Source organism: Coregonus lavaretus (genome assembly GCF_964263955.1).
Source record: "Coregonus lavaretus genome assembly, chromosome: 5".
NCBI lineage: Eukaryota > Metazoa > Chordata > Actinopteri > Salmoniformes > Salmonidae > Coregonus > Coregonus lavaretus.
In genome coordinates this window covers 71,969,888-71,988,666 of record NC_139992.1, presented here as the reverse complement: position 1 = coordinate 71,988,666, position 18,779 = coordinate 71,969,888, and the positions used below count along the sequence as shown (strand labels likewise).

Below are 18,779 nucleotides of genomic sequence, written 5' to 3'. Positions count from 1 at the left end.
GAGAGAGAGCGCGAGAGGAGGATGGGAGAAAGTGAGAGAGGGAGAGAGAGGGAGAATAAGGAGAGAGGAGAGAGAGAGAGAGAGAGAGAGAGAGAGAGAGAGAGAGAGAGAGAGAGAGAGAGAGAGAGAGAGAGAGAGGAGGTGTCCAAAAACATTGTTTATTTATAATGACCCAGGCCTCAAGGAATCCATGATGTCATTGGTCAGGGTGGCTCTGGCTAGCTTCATATTGTTAGAGTGATATGAGGAGCCAGGGAGAGGGACGATGGCCTATATACACAACAAACTAAGTAAGTAATTCAATAGTAAAGCAGTGCGTATCAAAGTCCACAACAAGTGAACAGCACATACACTGCCCCCTTACAGCGCTGGGTTCAAACAACTAGGACTTAATATGGGAAATATGCTTCAAATTTATAGTACAGCTACAGACACCACCACGAAGGAGATGTGTGCATGTGTGCAAATTATCCTTCTCCTTGACTCTCACGGGTACAGTCATGGTTCACAGAACAGAACAGTTCTAACACTAAGGGAACAATTCTACACCTCCTTTGGGGAGTATAGCCTACAAAACCCACCAAGATCAGACAGAGCCGCTGTTGGCTGGGCTCCCTGCCTGTGCCATTAAACCCTACAACTCATCCAGAATGCCGCAGCCCGTCTGGTGTTCAACCTTCCCAAGTTCTCTCACGTCACCCCCCCTCCTCCGCACACTCCACTGGCTTCCAGTTGAAGCTCGCATCCGCTACAAGACCATGGTGCTTGCCTATGGAGCAGTGAGGGGAACGGCACCTCTGTACCTTCAGGCTCTGATCAGTCCCTACACCCAAACGAGGACATTGCGTTCATCCACCTCTGGCCTGCTGGCTCCCCTTCCTCTGCGGAAGCACAGCTCCCGCTCAGCCCAGTCAAAACTGTTCGCTGCTCTGGCACCCCAATGGTGGAACAAGCTCCCTCACGACGCCAGGACAGCGGAGTCACTCACCACCTTCCGGAGACATTTGAAACCCCACCTCTTTAAGGAATACCTGGGATAGGATAAAGTATTCCTTCTAACCCCCCCCCCCCCCCCCCCCCCCCCCCCCCCCCAAATTGTAAAAGTGGTTATCCCACTGGCTATAGGGTGAACGCACCAATTTGTGGAGTCGCTCTGGCTAAGAGCGTCTGCTAAATGACGTTAATGTGCCCTTGAGCAAGGCACTTAACCCTAATTGCTCCTGTAAGTCGCTCTGGTTAAGAGCGTCTGCTAAATGACTAAAATGTAATGTAAAAATGTAAAGAGACAATACTTGGTCCTGTGTGGATTATTTGGTAAGACTTTGGGGCTAGCAACACCATGGTTGAGGGTTCAATTGCCACAAGGATCACATACACATACTAAAAATATATGCACTGTACTGTAAGTTGCTTTGGAGAAAAGTATCTGCTAAGTTTAGTTTAGTTTATTCGGATCCCCATTAGCTACTGCACATGCAGCAGCTACTGTTCCTTGGGTCCACATAAAACATACAAATACATGACAAAGTACAGAACACCAAGAGATAACAAAAATACTATTTACACAGTATTCATATATACATATACATATTCTTATCTACAGCACAGTTAAATTATATCTTTAGAAAGAGGAGAGGCACTGTGATACAATACACTACATGACCAAAAGTATGTGGACACCTGCTCGTCGAACATCTCATTCCAAAATCATGGGCATTAATATGGAGAAATTTGACGAACTGACTTGTTGGAAAGGTGGTATCCTATGACGTTGCCAGATTGAAAGTTACTGAGCTCTTCAGTAAGGCCATTCTACTGCCAATGGAGATTGCATGGCTGTGTGCTCTATTTTATACACCTGTCAGCAACGGGTATGGCTGAAATAGCCAAATCCACTAATTTGAAGGGGTGTCCACATACTTTTGTATATATAGTGTATGTTAAACTTGCTTTTTGCCTGAATAACCTCTGGTAGCAGAGCATTCCACGATGACATGGCTCTATACATAACTGAGCAACGCATTAAATCTGCTTTTGGTTTGGGTACCATGAAGAAACCCATAGTGGCGTGTCTGGTGGGGTATGTATGTCTGTTTGAAGTGCATGCAATAAGATTATACAAGTGGTTAGGCATTTTCAACACACAAATGTTTCTTAAAAAGACTAGGAGAGAAGTAGTCCATTTCTCCTCAACCCTCAACCATGAAAGACTATCATGCATGTTGTTGATGTTAGTTATGTGTGTGCAGATAAGGGGAAGGCGTGCTGCTTTGTTTTAAGCCAGCTGCAGCTTTGCTAGGTCTTTCTTTGCTACACCTGACCATATTACCGGATAGTGATCAAGATGGGACAAGATCAAAGCCTGAACAACTAGTACAGTTGATCTTTGTGTCAAAAACGCAGAACATATTTTTATACCTCTCCCCATTTTCCCAACAACTTTGTCAATATGACTTGACCATGATAACTGACCATCTTGTTCAATGGTCACACTCTTTATGCACAACTCCAGTTGAGGTTTAGGTCTAAGAGAATGCTTTGAATCAAAACAATGCTTTTGGTTTTAGATGTATTTAAGACCAGTTTATTGTTAATTACACATTCTAACACTGACTGTATCTCCTTGCTAAGAGTATCAGTGAGCTCATTGGCTGGAGGTGCTGATGTGTAGAGTGTGCAATCATCAGCATACATAGTTATTTTAACTTCTTGTAAGATAAGTGGCAAATCATTTGTAAAAATAGAGAACAGTAACAGCCCAAGGCAACTGCCCTGAGGGATACCGCACTGTACAAGCTTCCATTGAAGAATACCCTCCGAATTATATTGGATAAGTAACTCTCCAACCATGTGATGGCAGGTGATGTAAAGCCATAAACAAGTGAGATTTTTCAATAAGAAATTATGATCAATAACATCAAAGCCTGCACTGAAATCTAACAATATAAAAAAACACCATAACCCACATACGAGAAAAAGTCAAAAGATCAAAATAACAAACTACAAATAATAAAATACACTACTGATCCAAATGTAGGGGTGTGGTTTGTGTCACGCTATCTCTGGTTGGCCAAGTTGGTTAAATTGTCTCCTCTAGTGAGAAGGAGTGTCAGCTAGGGGAGATTTCTTGGAAATGGACAAGAAAACACATAGTGATCCTTACAACACTACAACTGGTCTGTGAATTTGTAGCCAGGCCAAATTTCATTTTCTCCCCAAAACAACATTTGGCCACACCGCCCTGTTGTAATAGCAGTGCCTGTTCCCCTGATCTGGCCTGTACTGTATAAGGAGAGCCTGGAGTCTAGGTACCGAACAAAGGCCTGTGTGAGGTCATATGAACGTGTATTTGTGTACAGTATGCATGCTTTCACATGGTTTTCATTGTGTAGTGTAACGGTATGTAGAGGTCAACTCACAAAACACAGCTGGCTAGTGGAAAGACAGATGTGGAATGGCAGTGAAATGGTATTCTAGCCATAATGTTACACCGTGAAAACTATGACAAAACAGACAGTATGAAGTTGAAAGTTAGATCGAAGGGTGTGATGTCATAGACTGGGGTTATTGTATCTTACAGAGGAGTTCGGACAACATAGACTGGGGGTATGAGGTCATAGACACTGAGCTGTGAGGATAGAGGCAGAAGATGTGATGTCAGAGAGACTGTTGGTATGATATCATAGAGACTGTGTGCATATGAGACTGACAGAGTATGTGGTCTTATAAACAGGGCATGCACAAGGTCATAGAGACATGTGGGTATGAGATCATAGAGACTGAGTGGGTATGAGGTCATAGAGACTGAGTGGGTATGAGATCATTGAGCAGTGATCATCAACTAGATTCAGCCGCGGGCCGATTTGTTCTTTCGCGGATGGTCAGGGGGCCGGAACATAATGACAAATAATTTGTAGACAGCAAATTGACCGCAAGAAGCCCAAACCGATATAATATTTGACTTAAACATAATAATTTCAAACCTTGCTTACATTTGTATATGATCACATAGATTATGTGTGAGAATACTTTGGAACAGATTTCCTAAATTAAAATCACTTAGAGCTGATTTGCTGTTGTTTTTACAGTTTTTTATGTCCAACAAGGTAAAAAGAATATACAGTATATATATATTTTTTGCTCCGAAACTTGGGGGGCCAAAGTTGAGGAACCCTGTCATAGAGACTGATGGGGTATGATGTGATAGAGACTGAGTGGGTATACTCCAAGTCGATATAAATGAAATAATAAGGAATTGCCCTCAACCACGCCCACAAATTGAGGAAAAAGTATATTATTTCCCATTCACCCCAAGTGTAAAAGAGCCAACTTCGTTGTCAATTTTTTTGTTATACAGAAACAACAAAACATGCCGAAAAAAGCTGCTGTGTTGTTCAATGTACGTAATCAGGTAAAGAATCCCCACCTACGGTTCGGTGTTCCCACGTAGGGAAATCGAGCCTGCGAGAAGAGTCCTGTGACTTCAGGCTATTCGGTGTGGGAGAGTGGGAAATGTAGCTATGTGTGTGGAAAACATTTAATCACAGGTAAGACATTTAACTTGTTTAGTATAGTCCGTTTGTAACTCCACTCACTACATTTAGCTGTACAGTCCATTTGTTTGGCTAGCTTAATGTTCTGGTCGGTAGCTAGCTAGCTAGCACTCACTCATGTGGCTGTTAGCACCATCAAGAAAAGGGTCATGAGGGAAACTCGTACAACATTATGTTTTTCTAAATAGTGTGAACGGTCGGGAGTATGCAATGTTGAATAGTAATCTTTAGATCTTTATGTTGTACTTTTCAAAAATGTAGTTTTGTAATTGACTAAAACAAGTTTTTGCTGTGAGCCAATGGGGTAATTTAGGAACCACAGATTGTTTTCTCCACAGGTGGGCAGGGCCGCAACGTTCTGTCTAATACCGACTGGGACTATGAGGTCAGAGAAACTGAGCGTGTATGAGGTCAGAGTGACTGAGTGTGTATTAGGTAATATAGACTGAGTGGGTATTAGGTCAGAGAGACTGTGGGTATGATGTCATAGAGACTGAGTGGGTATGATCAGAGGCTGTTGTCATCAGGTCATAGAGACTGAGTGGGTAATAGGGTATGATGTCATAGAGACTGAGTGGGAGGTCATAAAGACAGAGTGGGTATGAGGTCAGAGAGACTGATGGGGTTTGATGTCAAAAAGACTGAGTGGGTATGAGGTCAGAGAAAGAGAAGATATAGAGACTGGACGCCTGACTTAATCAAATGCAATTAAAGTGGATCCGTGATAAGTGTGTCTGTGACATTTACATGTTAGGCCAGTATTCAATAAACCTCCATCTCACGCTGCAACTCACATGGACTGTACATAGAGCCTCCTTTGACAGATTCACATCACTCAAATAATTATAAGCCACCCTAGGAAGCGCCCAAGAAGAAAGGTACAGTGCAGGGAGTTTCCCAGTGTGAGGACACAAATATACCCAAACAGAGTCTCCTTGGAAATGACACACTGCTAAATATAATCACCAGGCCAGCTCATTTAGATGCCACATCTCTAACGCATTCAGCTAGAGCTGGCCAGTCTGGATCCAAACCAGGAGCTACTGTGTGTGTGTGTGTGTGTTAGAAATCCAGGATTGAGTCAGACGCAGGGTGTGTACTACATCTCTCATCCCTTTCTCCCTCCTTCCTACTCTCCTTCTATCTTTCTATATCCCTATATGGCCACTCACATTTTTTGGTAGACCATGGTGCTCTTTTGAGATTTCAAAATACACAATGTACCATATGTGTTGGCCTACGTTTTATGAATACATCCTGTACAGTCTCAGTCTATAATTCTTAAACCTTATTGAGCTGGAATAACTCCTCATCCTCCTCATGGTTCTGTGTGTATATGTGTCGATTGAACTGTTGATACTAAAACGTTGATTGACAATTAATTTTGTCTTTGCTCTGAGCGATGTCGTTCTCCGTTTTTTAAATGAAAAGGAGAGGTGAAAAGCATGGGTGAATGCGGAATCACAGGCTATTTACCCCTAAATCATTTTGGAAAGCCTAATTTGAGTTATGAAACACGTCAAAAACATAGATGTTTTTTAAGGGTTTTCACATTCTTTACATTACATTCTACAGATTTATGCACCAATGAAAATCCCTCAATCCACGCAGGTTCCAAAATGTATCCCATCAAGGGAGCATGTGCTTTCCTTTACATTTATGAAAAAATAGCCTGTTTCATTCTCATGTGTTGTCCCATAGACATTTGTTTCTAGACAGAAAGCAGTACAGTTATGGTTGGCAAAATGTACAATCGATGAGTTGAGTAAAAGGATCAAATACTACACTGCATCCTGCTGGTGATGATAGGAACTGCAGTCTAAATACAAAGCAGGGATACTAGAACTTATGCCTAACCAATCTCTAGTGTCAAACTCATTCCATGGAGGGCTGAGAGTCTGCTGGTTTTTGTTATTTCCTTTTAATTTGTGTCTAATGAAGACCTAGACAACCAGGTGAGGGGAGTTCCTAACTAATCAGTAACCTTAATTGACCAATCAAGTGCAAGAGAGGAGTGAAAATCTGCAGACAATTGGCCCTCTATAGAATGAGTTTGACACCTGTGCTCTAGACCCTACCCTCTTGGCACTTCTGTAGATCTGAAAGGATTGGATGGGTATATTATATGGCAGAAATGTCACCTTTCAGAACTACATGAAATGTTTTACTGGGGTTTAGGGTCTAGGGGCTGTGTCTGGACAGGACCAGTGCCTCAGAAAGCATAACAACAAGACAATAATCATTCAATGGTTTATAAAATGCAACTTTAACCCCCCTGCCAAGCTTGCTTTTCTTAAACCACGGAGCTCAAGACGTCTTTCAACTTCTCACACATGAATACATTTTTATTTATTCTCCTGTCAACAATATTGAACATCTACCTTAGTTTTGGCGTAATGGTAAGGGAGGCAACAGAAAGAAACGGTTTGTTTACTAAAAAAAGTACAGGACGGCTGTTTGGCAGGAAAAAAAGTAGATGTGAGTTTCCTGTCAAAGCCCTCTTATGTCTGACACCTAAAAAGGCAATGCTGTTTCGCCTGTTTCAAAGCTGCCTCCAAGCCAATTACAGGTTGATTTAAAACCCTTGGTCGACGTCCAGACAACGCTGAATATGTGACGATGAATAAATAAAGACCCCTTCAAATTCCTCTGGACGTGGACTGCTAAGGAAGCTAGCTGGCACTGTCCCCAGTATTAATAATCTAAGAGGCGGTGGGAGAATATCACAGACATACTGCACGCACTCACGTACGCACACACGCTCAATTGCATTTCCACAAACAACCACATACAGTAAGTTAAATAAAATGTTTATTCAAGCAAGTTAATGCAGACAGAGACAAATACACACATTTATACAAAGTAACACACATGCACAAGCATGGGTCTTTAGGCACAGTCGCTCTGACAGACACAAATGTAGATACACACGCACATTCCCCCCTAACACAGAAACTGTATCACCCCCCACCACACACACACACACACACACACACATTACCCACACATGCAAACATCTGCTAGTCTCCCATGCTTAGCAGCCCCATCTGCAGCATTTCACAGAACATGGTTTAGAAATGTAAACACAAACGATGATGGGGGGGCTCCCTGGCCTTTAGCTCATACACAATTCTGGACCTACGATCTCATGGTGGGTTTCTATGGAAACATTCCAATGCTGGAATTCAGGACTGAGCCACGCGGAGCTGTGGGAACCTCCTGAGCTGGCAGTGTCCCTAAACGACCTCTGACCTCTTTCAAAGTTTACACCAGGACCCGGACGGACGGAGGTCACACGCAGGCCAGCCAGATCGACCCATCCCAAATGGACTGTTCCGCTCTCTCTGTTACATAACACATGACATTCTGGTATGCACGAGAGACTAGGGTTCTGTGATTATAAACAATTGGAGGGAGGGGGGACGACGATGACGACACACCAGTGGGGATGGAGTGATGCTAGTCTGCTCATTCTCACTCAATCTGGAATGTGTGTTCTCTCTTTTCTCTCTCTCACCCTTTCTTTCTCTTCTCTCTTTCACTTCTCTCTCCTTCTCTCTTTTGTTCTCCCTCTCTCCATCCTGTCTCATGTCCTATTATGGCTAACAGGGTTTGGCCACTGATACAACCACAGCATACACAGATGATGATATAACCCAATGGCCGATGAGGACTTTCATGACTTCCAGTCTGAGCCAAAACTATGAGTGCTCTGTGTTTTTTTCCCCCATTGTTTGTTTTCCTGTGTACAAATATGCCTAGCTGTCTCTTGCCTTGTATATTTGGAGGGGTCAAAGAGAGAGTGAATCAAAACGTTCCTGAAGAGAACAGTTCTACACGCAGCTTAGCGGAGTCCAGCTGTATCCATATACTGCACAAAGCACATCATTGCTGTTTTACCTAAACTCCTGTCTTCCAGGGACTATCATTTTGAAGACAAGGCTCTTATTGTGAAAAAAAAGAACGCTAACCAGAAAAATATTTCATAAGGCCTAGCTTCAGCTGACACAGACACATTAACACACAATCAATACTAGTCATCAATACTAGTCATCAATACTATCTTTCAGTGTATTATATAATGTGTATGTACTTTTTGGCAGTGATACATTCAGGTGAAAAAATACAGCTGGTAAAAAGAAACATCCATCTTTCACTTGGCATAAACAACACGGACGGCCAACCTTACGTGCTTCCCATGTATATGCACATGCCTACGAGATAGGAATCACATATCATTACGGAATACTTGGTCCTGTCCTGTATACAGAACGTAATATGGCACATCAGCCAAGTATGTGCAGCTGTAAACACTTGGCTAATTGAAAAGATCTTGCCCATCTATGCGCTGCAGTTAGAGTCATTACACAGCAATGCACTGGCACGATTCCCCAGCCGTGGTTTGTGTTGGTTTTGTGTGTGTGTGTGTGTGTCTGGATGACGTAGGTGTCGGAGGCATTGACTGAGAAGCAGCTTTGAGTGGATGCAGGTAAACACAAGCCTGAGGGGATTGTTTAAAGGTGTGTGTGAATTATTATGTGTGTGAGTGCTGCATGTGTGTGATGCATGTGTGTGTATGTCTGTGCATGTTTCAAACCTAAAACCAGTTTACTACGTTATGCTCTCTCTCTCTCTCTCTCCCTCTCTCTCTCTCTCTCTCTCTCTCTCTCTCTCTCTCTAACTCACTCTCTCTCTCTCTCTAACTCACTATCTCTAACTCTCTCTCTCGCTCTCTCTCTCTCTCTCTCTCTCTCTCTCTCTCTCTCTCACACACTCTCTCTAACTCACTCTCTCTAACTCACTCTGTCTCTCTCTCTCTCTCTCTCTCTCTCTCTCTCTGTCTCTCTCTCTCTGTCTCTCTCCACACTCTCTCTCTGGGAAATTAAATTGCAGGCCCAGTGTTAGTTAACATGAGGGCACGTCTCAGGAATGTACTACCCAGCATGCCTCACAGCACGCCACTCTATGCCACGCACCTCCAAGCATGGGAGTCCCGTTGGGGGAGCTATTGCATCATCACTCACTCTGCGGACATCATTATCACACCATGATCACACCAGAGATTCCACAAGAGAGCTCACAGTGGACACCTCTCTCTCAAACACACTGGAGTCCACAGAAATCTATTGATGCTATTGATCTCTATGCTGTAGTGTCACCACTATAGGCTACATGCATACTCTGGTTATGTCCTAACTATGTATTTCTCCCTCACATACAGTACTGTACTCTCAACTCAAGACTTCACTATATGGACCTAACTCTCACACACTCTTCCTAACATGACAGTCACAGCACAGTGTATTCATGTACATCAAGTTAAAGACTCATATTCTCTGGTGTGTGTCTCCTAACACACCAAATCACTAGAATCACATAAGTGACTTTATATATTAAATGTTAATTGAACCCCTCATTATTCTAGCCATGAAGCGATTTATGGTGAACTTCCCTCTGTTCTGCACTTGAACAACACAACTGTTTAAATCAGATCTCTCTCTCTCTCTTTCTTCTAGAGGTGAGAAATTCACCAAACATGGCGCTACCTGGGAGGAGAGCAGCTTCCTTCAGCCATAGAGCAGCCAATGGCTGAAAACACACACACACACACAAATACACACACACACACACACACGCGGTTACACAAACACACACAAGCATGCACACACACACGCGCACACACACATACACACAATTTATCCTATATACACTGCACTTTGCACTTCACAACAATACAACTTTACTACTATTTTACTTACCTATGGCTCCATTCATACAGTATCTCTGTGTATAATAATCAAACAACATATTTTAGTTCTTCCCAACCTAATAACAAATAATAACGTTTTGAGAACGCTAATAAACTGCAATGACATGTAGTGTTGTTTCTGCAGGGTTGTTTAATGTATGATCCATGATGATGTCCAGAATGGAAAAGAGGGGTGAGGTTAAGAGGTACAGTAGTGTTGTTTGATCAAGAAAAGTGGTGTGGGGGTGGGAGGGGGGAAGGATACAGCCCTAAGAGGGTAATCCATCAGTAGCTATCCAAAATACCTCAATGGTCCACTTCCTCCACACACACAGACGCACACACACACATCAAACGTAAAAGAAGTAGCCAATTATGGGTCATGTTGCCATCACTCTAAAATCCATCACTCTGCCTAGTTAGAGACTACATAGCCTACTTACTGGCGCAATGAAGCAAAATCAGAGGGAGAAAACAATGTATACAAACCAAACATCTGCACAAGCAAATGGTACGAGTGTGAAGTTGTGGTATTTTCTCCTGCTTCCTGCTCTCTGTAAGGCCCTTTCCTCCAGCTGGACTCAGTTTCCTCTGGTAAATACTGCCAATGTTGTCCTTGAGAACCGTATTTTGTTTTCACAACACAGCTGCTGTAGGCCTCCTGAGTAGCTTGCCGCTGTGTGTGTGTGTGTTTTCATGCATGTATGTGTGTGTGCACTTTCTCTCTCCTCGGTCGTAAAAGACCATACGTCAGTGAATGTTTTACATCTTAGCTCATTAGCGTTTAAGTGGGCAATCAGCAAAATGTTGGGTGTGATGTCTACCTCTGGGGCGAGTTGTCTTGGCATGGGGAGGAAGGGGGTAACAAGGGAGGGAAAATTACCTGGGAGGCCATTTCACAAAGTGAAACTCCCCTCTAGATGACATACTGGGGAAGGAAAACAGATGAACCCCCCACTTTTGCCCTCAGAACATCCTCAATTCGTCGCAGCATGGACTCTACAAGGTGTCGAAAGTGTTCCACAGGGATGCTGGCCCATGTTGACTCCAATGCTTCCCACAGTTGTGTCAAGTTGGCTGGATGTCCTTTGGGTGGTGGACCATTCTTGATACACACGGGAAACTGTTGAGCCTGAAAAACCCAGCAGCGGTGCAGTTCTTGAGACAAACCGGTGAGCCGGGCACCTACTACCATACCCCGTTCATTACCCCGTTCAAAGGCACATTTTTTGTCTTGCCCATTCACCCTCTGAATGGCACACATACACAATCCATGTCTCAATTGTCTCAAGGCTTAAAAATCCTTCTTTAACCTGTCTCCTCCCCTTCATCTACACTGATTGAAGCAGATGTAACAAGTGACATCAATAAGGGATCATAGCGTTCACCTGGATTCACCTGGTCAGTCTATGGCATGGAAAGAGCAAGTGTTCTTAATGTTTTGTATACTCAGTGTACATCGCAGGATTAGACACCTTGTCTTGCCAAGGATTAGAGTAAATGTATACACAGAACGTGCAGAGAGGGCAAATCATTCCACGTCCAACAGAGAACTTCAAACCCAGACCAAAAAAGGTAATGTAGCAACCTAATGTTGTTTTTATTGCCCTTGCTCACTCGTTGGATTCCCAGAGCCAATTCCCTGGATGTTTGGATGCCATTCTGAAGAAGGGATTACTCCACAATACATACATGGACACACTCATTACTGACAGATTCACATTTCCAATCACAATGTGTAAGTAACTGTAGTGTAACTGTTGAGCAATATATATATTTTTTAATCTTACCAGCTCATAGTTAGTGGCAGGGACACAGGACGAAGACACCTGGAAAAGAAAATGAACAAAACAGTCTTGTGAATCTCATGATGCTAATTTCGTATGTTGCAGATTATGCATAAGTGCATACAGTATACAGACAGTCGATAGCTGATTCAAACTCTCAAAATTTGACTTGTGTGATCCTGAGCATTAGTCCTTTGTTTTTACTGTATGCTTCAATATAGTGCATTTGCCAAAACTAGTACATCTTATGAATGTGTATAAATGTGTATGTGTTTATAGGTATATCAACGGAATAATATGACAATACCCTTTTGACCAAAATGTCTTAACAGAGATACAGACAACAGACCTAAGAGATGCTGTACAGTTCATTTAAAAATAGAATGATTGTCTTGTCTACTTCATTGTTCCCATATGATCCGTATCAAAGCTGGCTAAATCACATTTGGCCCAGGCTGAGGGGCTGGAAAATAGAACAATACATTAGCAAAGAGCTCTGAGACAACTTCAATGGACATCTAATGACATAGTCAATTTCCGACTATGTAACTGTATGCAAAAAGTGAAAGGTAGGCTAACTGCTAACAGCAGCAGTTAACTAGTTTATCTTAGCACCAGAAAGTCAACGATGTTTAAAGGCGATTGTGAAGCCTACTGGAACTCATGATCTGCCAGGGTTGGCGCTAACCTCTAATCCGATTAGCGCTCCAATGGCTGTGACAATCAAGTTCAGAGCAGAAGCACGAGGACTGCGAGGGGGTGAACAGGAAGAGGATAATAACGAGGGACTCAAATAGAACATTGAGATTAACTGTTTCCACAAGATCTACTGATGAGGACCATCAGCCAAACAGGACGTTGTCACTGATGTTCCCTTCCTGTAAAAGTCTAGCTTTCATTTAATTTTCAAACAAAAGTATATTGTTAGAAAAGGCAAAATTAGAAACAGGAGACAGTAACTGGGATTCAATCAGCTGTTGACCTTTTTCACTTGCTCATCTCTCTATCACTCTCTTGCCTACCCCCCTCTCTCTCCCCCTCTCTCTCTCTAGCTCTCGTGACAGGGCTGTCTGTCAATAATGGACCACTATCTCTGTTTTAGCGCTGAAAGGTCAGCTCTAGGTTATCAGGGCTGTTAGCCTTTAAAAGCCTCGCCATATACAGAGGCAAATCCTTGACTAATTGTCCCTTGCGGTGTGAACAGAACACTTCTGGTTTCTTGGGGTCTGCTTTATGATTACGCTAAAGCTAGCACATTCCTTTCTGTCCACATAAAAAGCCTGAACAGTCTCTAACAGTCCCCACCAAAACTCCCAAAATGTTGCTTCAGGCAATGTAAAGCACCGTAAATAAATACAATGGGACATATCTGTCACAGCAGAGAGTCAATCAAGGATTATCCATCTCTAAGCCCATACAGTGGTTGATCTGCAATTCTAATACTGAGCTTGCTACTTCTTTGTACTGTAAGCAAAAGCCCCATTCAATAGCTCAGTTGTTTTCACAATGCATGGCAGCACTGACTCAATGCTAGCTGTGGCACTAGAGATCCTGGTTCGAGTACAGGCTCTGTTGCAGCCGGCCACAACCGGGAGACCCATGGGCGGCGCACAATTGGTCCAGTATCGTCCAAGGTAGGGGAGGGTTTGGCCGGCAGGGATGTGGGTTCGTTTCCCACAGGGGGCCAGTATGAATAAAATACGTATGCATTCACTAACTGTAAGTCGCTCTGGATAAGAGCGTCTGCTAAATGTAAAAATGTTTCTGATTTATTTGTTCATAAATCAATGTAGTTTATTCATGAAACTATAAATGGAATGTATACATTTTCTAAGCTGACTAAGGCATAACCTTAAAACGTTGGGATGGTGAAGGTATAACTGTGACAGTGGTTGCTAATTTGCAGTGACGTTTCACGAACACACTTGAGGTCTACACAAATTCACCTGAATGCCCTTTGGTCCTTACAACAAAGTGATCTCAGGGAGCTCAAAGTCAACTGGATGTTTTCATGCTAGCAAATCACACTGGACATTGCTAGTGTGACTATACAGCTAACACACACTTTGCTTGTATCAAGCTAAAAGCATCACTGGACGGTAGCTATTTGGGTGTGAGTTGGCTAATTGGATTCACAAGGTTATATAGGATGCATGAGTCGCGTTGGGTCATCAAAGTCTTTGTAGTTTTGGAGAACGTTACTCAAACCCCTGATGGAATAGAGGAATGCAGACTGTAAACAGGAAAGCATTGTTATCTGATACCAGCAAAAAGGCTACATGGGAATAATCCAACAAAGAGTTGCATAGTAGTTAGTTGAGCATGTATAGAATGTATCATTTGTAGGGAACTATTTACATACAGTGTAAACCAAAATAAATGCAGTATCTCTGACTAATTACTGACTGTAACCAGATAAATTGAGTAGCATGAGCACAGCTCCATGGAATGCCACTTGTCTCTTGAGAAAGGCTGGAGTTATTATTTAGAGGTGCTGTGAGTTGACAAAGTACAGTATCTCAGCCTGGTTCAAGTCTCTGCACTGTTACCCTCCTCTCATCACCCCAACCATGCCTGCCCATGTCTGCACCACACCCCCCAACTCTCCTGGTCACTCCACACACTGACAGCTGCCGCCTCCACCACCACCTCCATGCCTCTTGGCTCATCCAGGGGCTCCAGGGGGCCTGTGGAGTGTCTGAGCCCCGCTGAGATGCCTCCTCCCAGGGCCTGGCCCATCTCATTACATGGCACCCACTTCACCCCCAGACTCCTGCTGCTGACAGCTAAGTCCACCTGCAATCAATAACCACTCCGACACCTTGTGTGTTTCACCCAAAATTCCCACCCTTTTCCACTTGCCCTGCAATCCTCCATGACCCTCCCTTGAGGGATTTTCAGGGTCGGATTGGTATCCAGGATGTGTTTATTGAGGTTGCCGTGAAGGGCATATGATTGTGGGGGAATGGAAAGTGGTCTTTGGGATTGGTTCACAAATCACTAACACTTGACAAGTGCGTTAAAGCAAGTGCTGTATACTGAGGATTAACAAGGCTAAGGGCTAAGGCTAATCTCAGTCATTTATCCTAATAGGCAGCAGTGCGTGTATTCATGGACACCAAGGGAAGCCAGGCTTCCCTCAAATTAAAATAAAAAAATGAAAACATTAAATAATGTATCTTTCGTCTCTCTGTGTTTCATAATTTTCCTTCAGTTCGCAAGAGGCTGAATGTATCTCACAGAAGAAAAGCATCCGAGCGAGCGAAACAGCATCCCTCTGTATCTCCACGTGTAGGCCATCCATCTGATACTGTCTGGTCCAAACGAGTATGACATTGTTGCCGCCCGTAGAATTTCATGCAAGGGAAGCCAGTGAACATTTGGCCTCCCTTGACAAAAATAAATAAATAAAAATAGCCAATCAGCATTGAGCTAAATTGAGCGAGCTCAACTGTGAATGGTCCTGGCAACAAACAACAAAAGTGTCAAGGGAAGCCAGCTTGGATTTGGCGTCTCTTCAAATCACTTTGAGAGTATATTTCTTAAACAGAAAAACTTGAATTGTTGCATCTCGTTGTGTTGTTGTTCTCCGGTGGCTAGCAAGCTAGCTAAAATTGGCTCTTTCCTAAATTAGCCATGGATGGAGATAGGGATTTGGACTTGTGATTTTACTTAATTCTCCGTACAGGCCAATGATTACAACGTCGATTCTGATCCAACCATTAATTCATACATTGTTGTGCCCCTGGCCTGAGAGGATGGAAGTTCAATATGTACAGTAGCTAGATGTAGAAGGCTAATGTTAACTAGCTAACGTTGCCCATGAATGGAAGTTAGGCTAGCGAGCAAGCATTTTAGCCAGGTAGCCTAGGACAACAAAAAATAAAAGTGTGTACAGAGTGATAGACCGTTTCCTCAACATGAAAGAGAGGAGGATGGCAATGGTGTTTCTCTACAAGTAGGGTGAGTCAACATGTTTTTCTACTTGCACAAACGTGCGCACACGCCCACACACGCGCACAAACAGAAATAAGAACCATGGACAGCCACATCATATTTAGCTTATGTTGATTGGACTAAATAGTTTTTGGTATCTTTTAGTTGTCACTGTATTAGACTAAGCAGAGGTGATTTGATGATGTTGAAATGTTGAAGTTGAAATGGTGCTGGAATAGTGGAGGCAGCTCCTGTTTTCTTTGTGACTTGCGGTAACTCTCTGTGGTTCTAAATCAATAGTTGTTTAGTGGTCCGAAAATGTCGGAAACATTAACTTGCTTAACCATGCTGTAGGTCATGTAACTGTCTGTTATATGCAATATGCGTCGTGGACTTCACCAGACAGAGGTTGCTATCCGGTTTTGTGATAAAACAAAGGTGTGGTTGAATTTATTGTGCCACTGTGTCTTCTTATTGTCTCGGCCTTAGGCCTATATAGCACGGTCGCAAGGCACTGATAGGCAGACCAATCTATTCAATATGAACTATGAATCACAAAGTTTAATGACGGCCCTCAGCAAAACATTTATTAAACATGGAGTGACCAACAGCTAATCATAAAATAAATGCAATTTAATGGATTTTAACACAGCTGGAGGCAGAGGGACATAGACTTACTTAGTGAGTAAGCGAGGTAAAAGACCAGAAAAAAAGCTGGAACAATTGTCACAAAGCCTAAAGGGCCTGGCATTTCAGACGTGAGATAGTGTGTATGAATTAGAAATGGGTTGACGACATTTAGCCTAATAATCTTGTAAATACGTAATCCCCTCTTGACCCCTTCGGGCTCCTACTTGGCCATAATAATGAGAACCCACAGTAGGCTAGATCCAGACAGAACGTAAGAGGTCTACCCACAAAATAATAACTCAGATTCTACCCTAGTTAGCCATTTCCATTGAGTTGTACTGTTCGCTTTAGAGGCCCACTGTAGCACATAGTTTAGCATGCATCCTGTAGCCTGGCATGTGGTCAAAGACTAGGCACAGAGACTGTTCAGAGAAGGGCCAGTTGAACACTTAGCATTGGGAACACCGCAGGTCAAACCGTAGGTAACCGTGCTGAGAAAATATTAACCTGACACTCTGAAAATTAGAAGTCATTAAGTGCAGAACAGAGGGAGAAAGGAGTAAAGAAGAGTTGGAGGTGTTAACAGATTTGGAGGAGGAGAATGGCAAGGTGTGGCTTAGAGCATGGAAGGAGAGCCTCAGTGAGCCTACAGGTGAATATCTATAATTGCATTCCTAATGAATTACACACAAATAGGTCATACTGCAGAGCAGTGGTATTCAAAGTCGGGGTCGCGACCCCATAATGGGGAACTGCAGTGGGGTCGCCCCAAAAAATGAATAAATACATTTTATTAAGAGTACATATTATTGTATGGGACAATATACAACATTTATGAGAAAGGTAATTCGACAAATACAATTTTATTGAGTAAATGTATTTATTGGTTGCTTTTAATTTTGATAAGAGATGAAAATGTAATTCATTTAAGATTATTTGGTGATGTAAAAATCGACATGTACAAATGTTAAGGTTGTGTCATTAGATCTGGGATGGGGTCGCAAGAAAGTCGTTGTAAAAATTTTTGGGATCCCCAGAAATTCTGGCGCAGAACATGGGATCCCCGCCGAAAAAGTTTGAATACCACTGCTGTAGAGTCTTCCCTTTTTTTCTCTTTCTTTCTCTCTGGTTCCTTTCTATCAGGACACTGTAACTTTAAGGACCTGGGTTACAGTTTCAAGTGGAGTATACAAGTACTACATTTACAGGAGAGGAGGGTGAGGAGGGGGCAAAAGGTTTCCAGACCCCTTTAGTTAGCATGTGGGAAAAACATAAAGCCTTTGTCAGTGCATGAGTGCAGGGACAGCCATGAGCATGTGTTGATGCTATCGGAGTGTACGAACAAGTGTAATATATTAAAGGGTAATTGTGTTGTTGCATTCCGTACATGCTTGTGTTAACAACATTAAATCAAGGTCCATTTCCCGCAGACAAAAGTCCATGGCAAATGGCTCTGTCAGTACTGGATATACAGTCATTCATTGCTTATAGGGGAGTATGTACACACATTGTCTTGTGTTGAGCTAATACAGATAAACTACAATAGATACAGCAATATGATACATTTGACTTATCTGGTTATTGATTTAACAAAACAGTTTAGGATTGCTCCGTTTGGGTTGATGGCTTGGGATCATGGCTTTGCTTGCGTTTAAAATCCAGCAGCCACAAGTGGTCAAAGAAAAGCAAAAATAAGCAATCCTTCTCTTCACAAATTGTTTGATTGTGGCAGTGTGAGAGGTGAGCTGCTGGTGCACTCCAGGCTACCATTACAATGTAATGAATTGATCGTGGTGGGTCAGGTATATTTCCACAGTGACAAAAAGGGGGCACATCACCACTCAAACCTTCAAAGTTCTGGCACTGGCATAAACACAAGGCCGCTCTTGAGTGCTTTAATACTGTCTCAGCCTCCAGTATTTATGCTGCAGTAGTTTATGTGTCGGGGGGCTGGGGTTAGTTGGTTATACCTGGAGTACTTCTCCTGTCTTATCCAGTGTCCTGTGTGAATTTTAGTATGCTCTCTCTAATTCTCTCGTTCTCTCTTTCTCTCTGAGAACCTGAGCCCTAGGACCATACGTCAGGACTACCGGGCATGCTGACACCTTGCTGTCCCCAGTCCGC

At 42.9% G+C, this 18,779-nt stretch overlaps 1 protein-coding gene across 1 annotated transcript in view; it reads right to left on the bottom strand.

The window, feature by feature from the left end:
- tns1b (tensin 1b) overlaps positions 1-18,779 on the bottom strand; it is a 274,098-nt gene that overhangs the window by 99,509 nt on the left and 155,810 nt on the right. Inside the window, exon 4 of the mRNA XM_084162084.1 lies at positions 12,093-12,131. Within this exon, the coding sequence (XP_084018210.1) occupies positions 12,093-12,131 (39 nt within the window). The remainder of the gene's footprint in view (positions 1-12,092; positions 12,132-18,779) is intronic.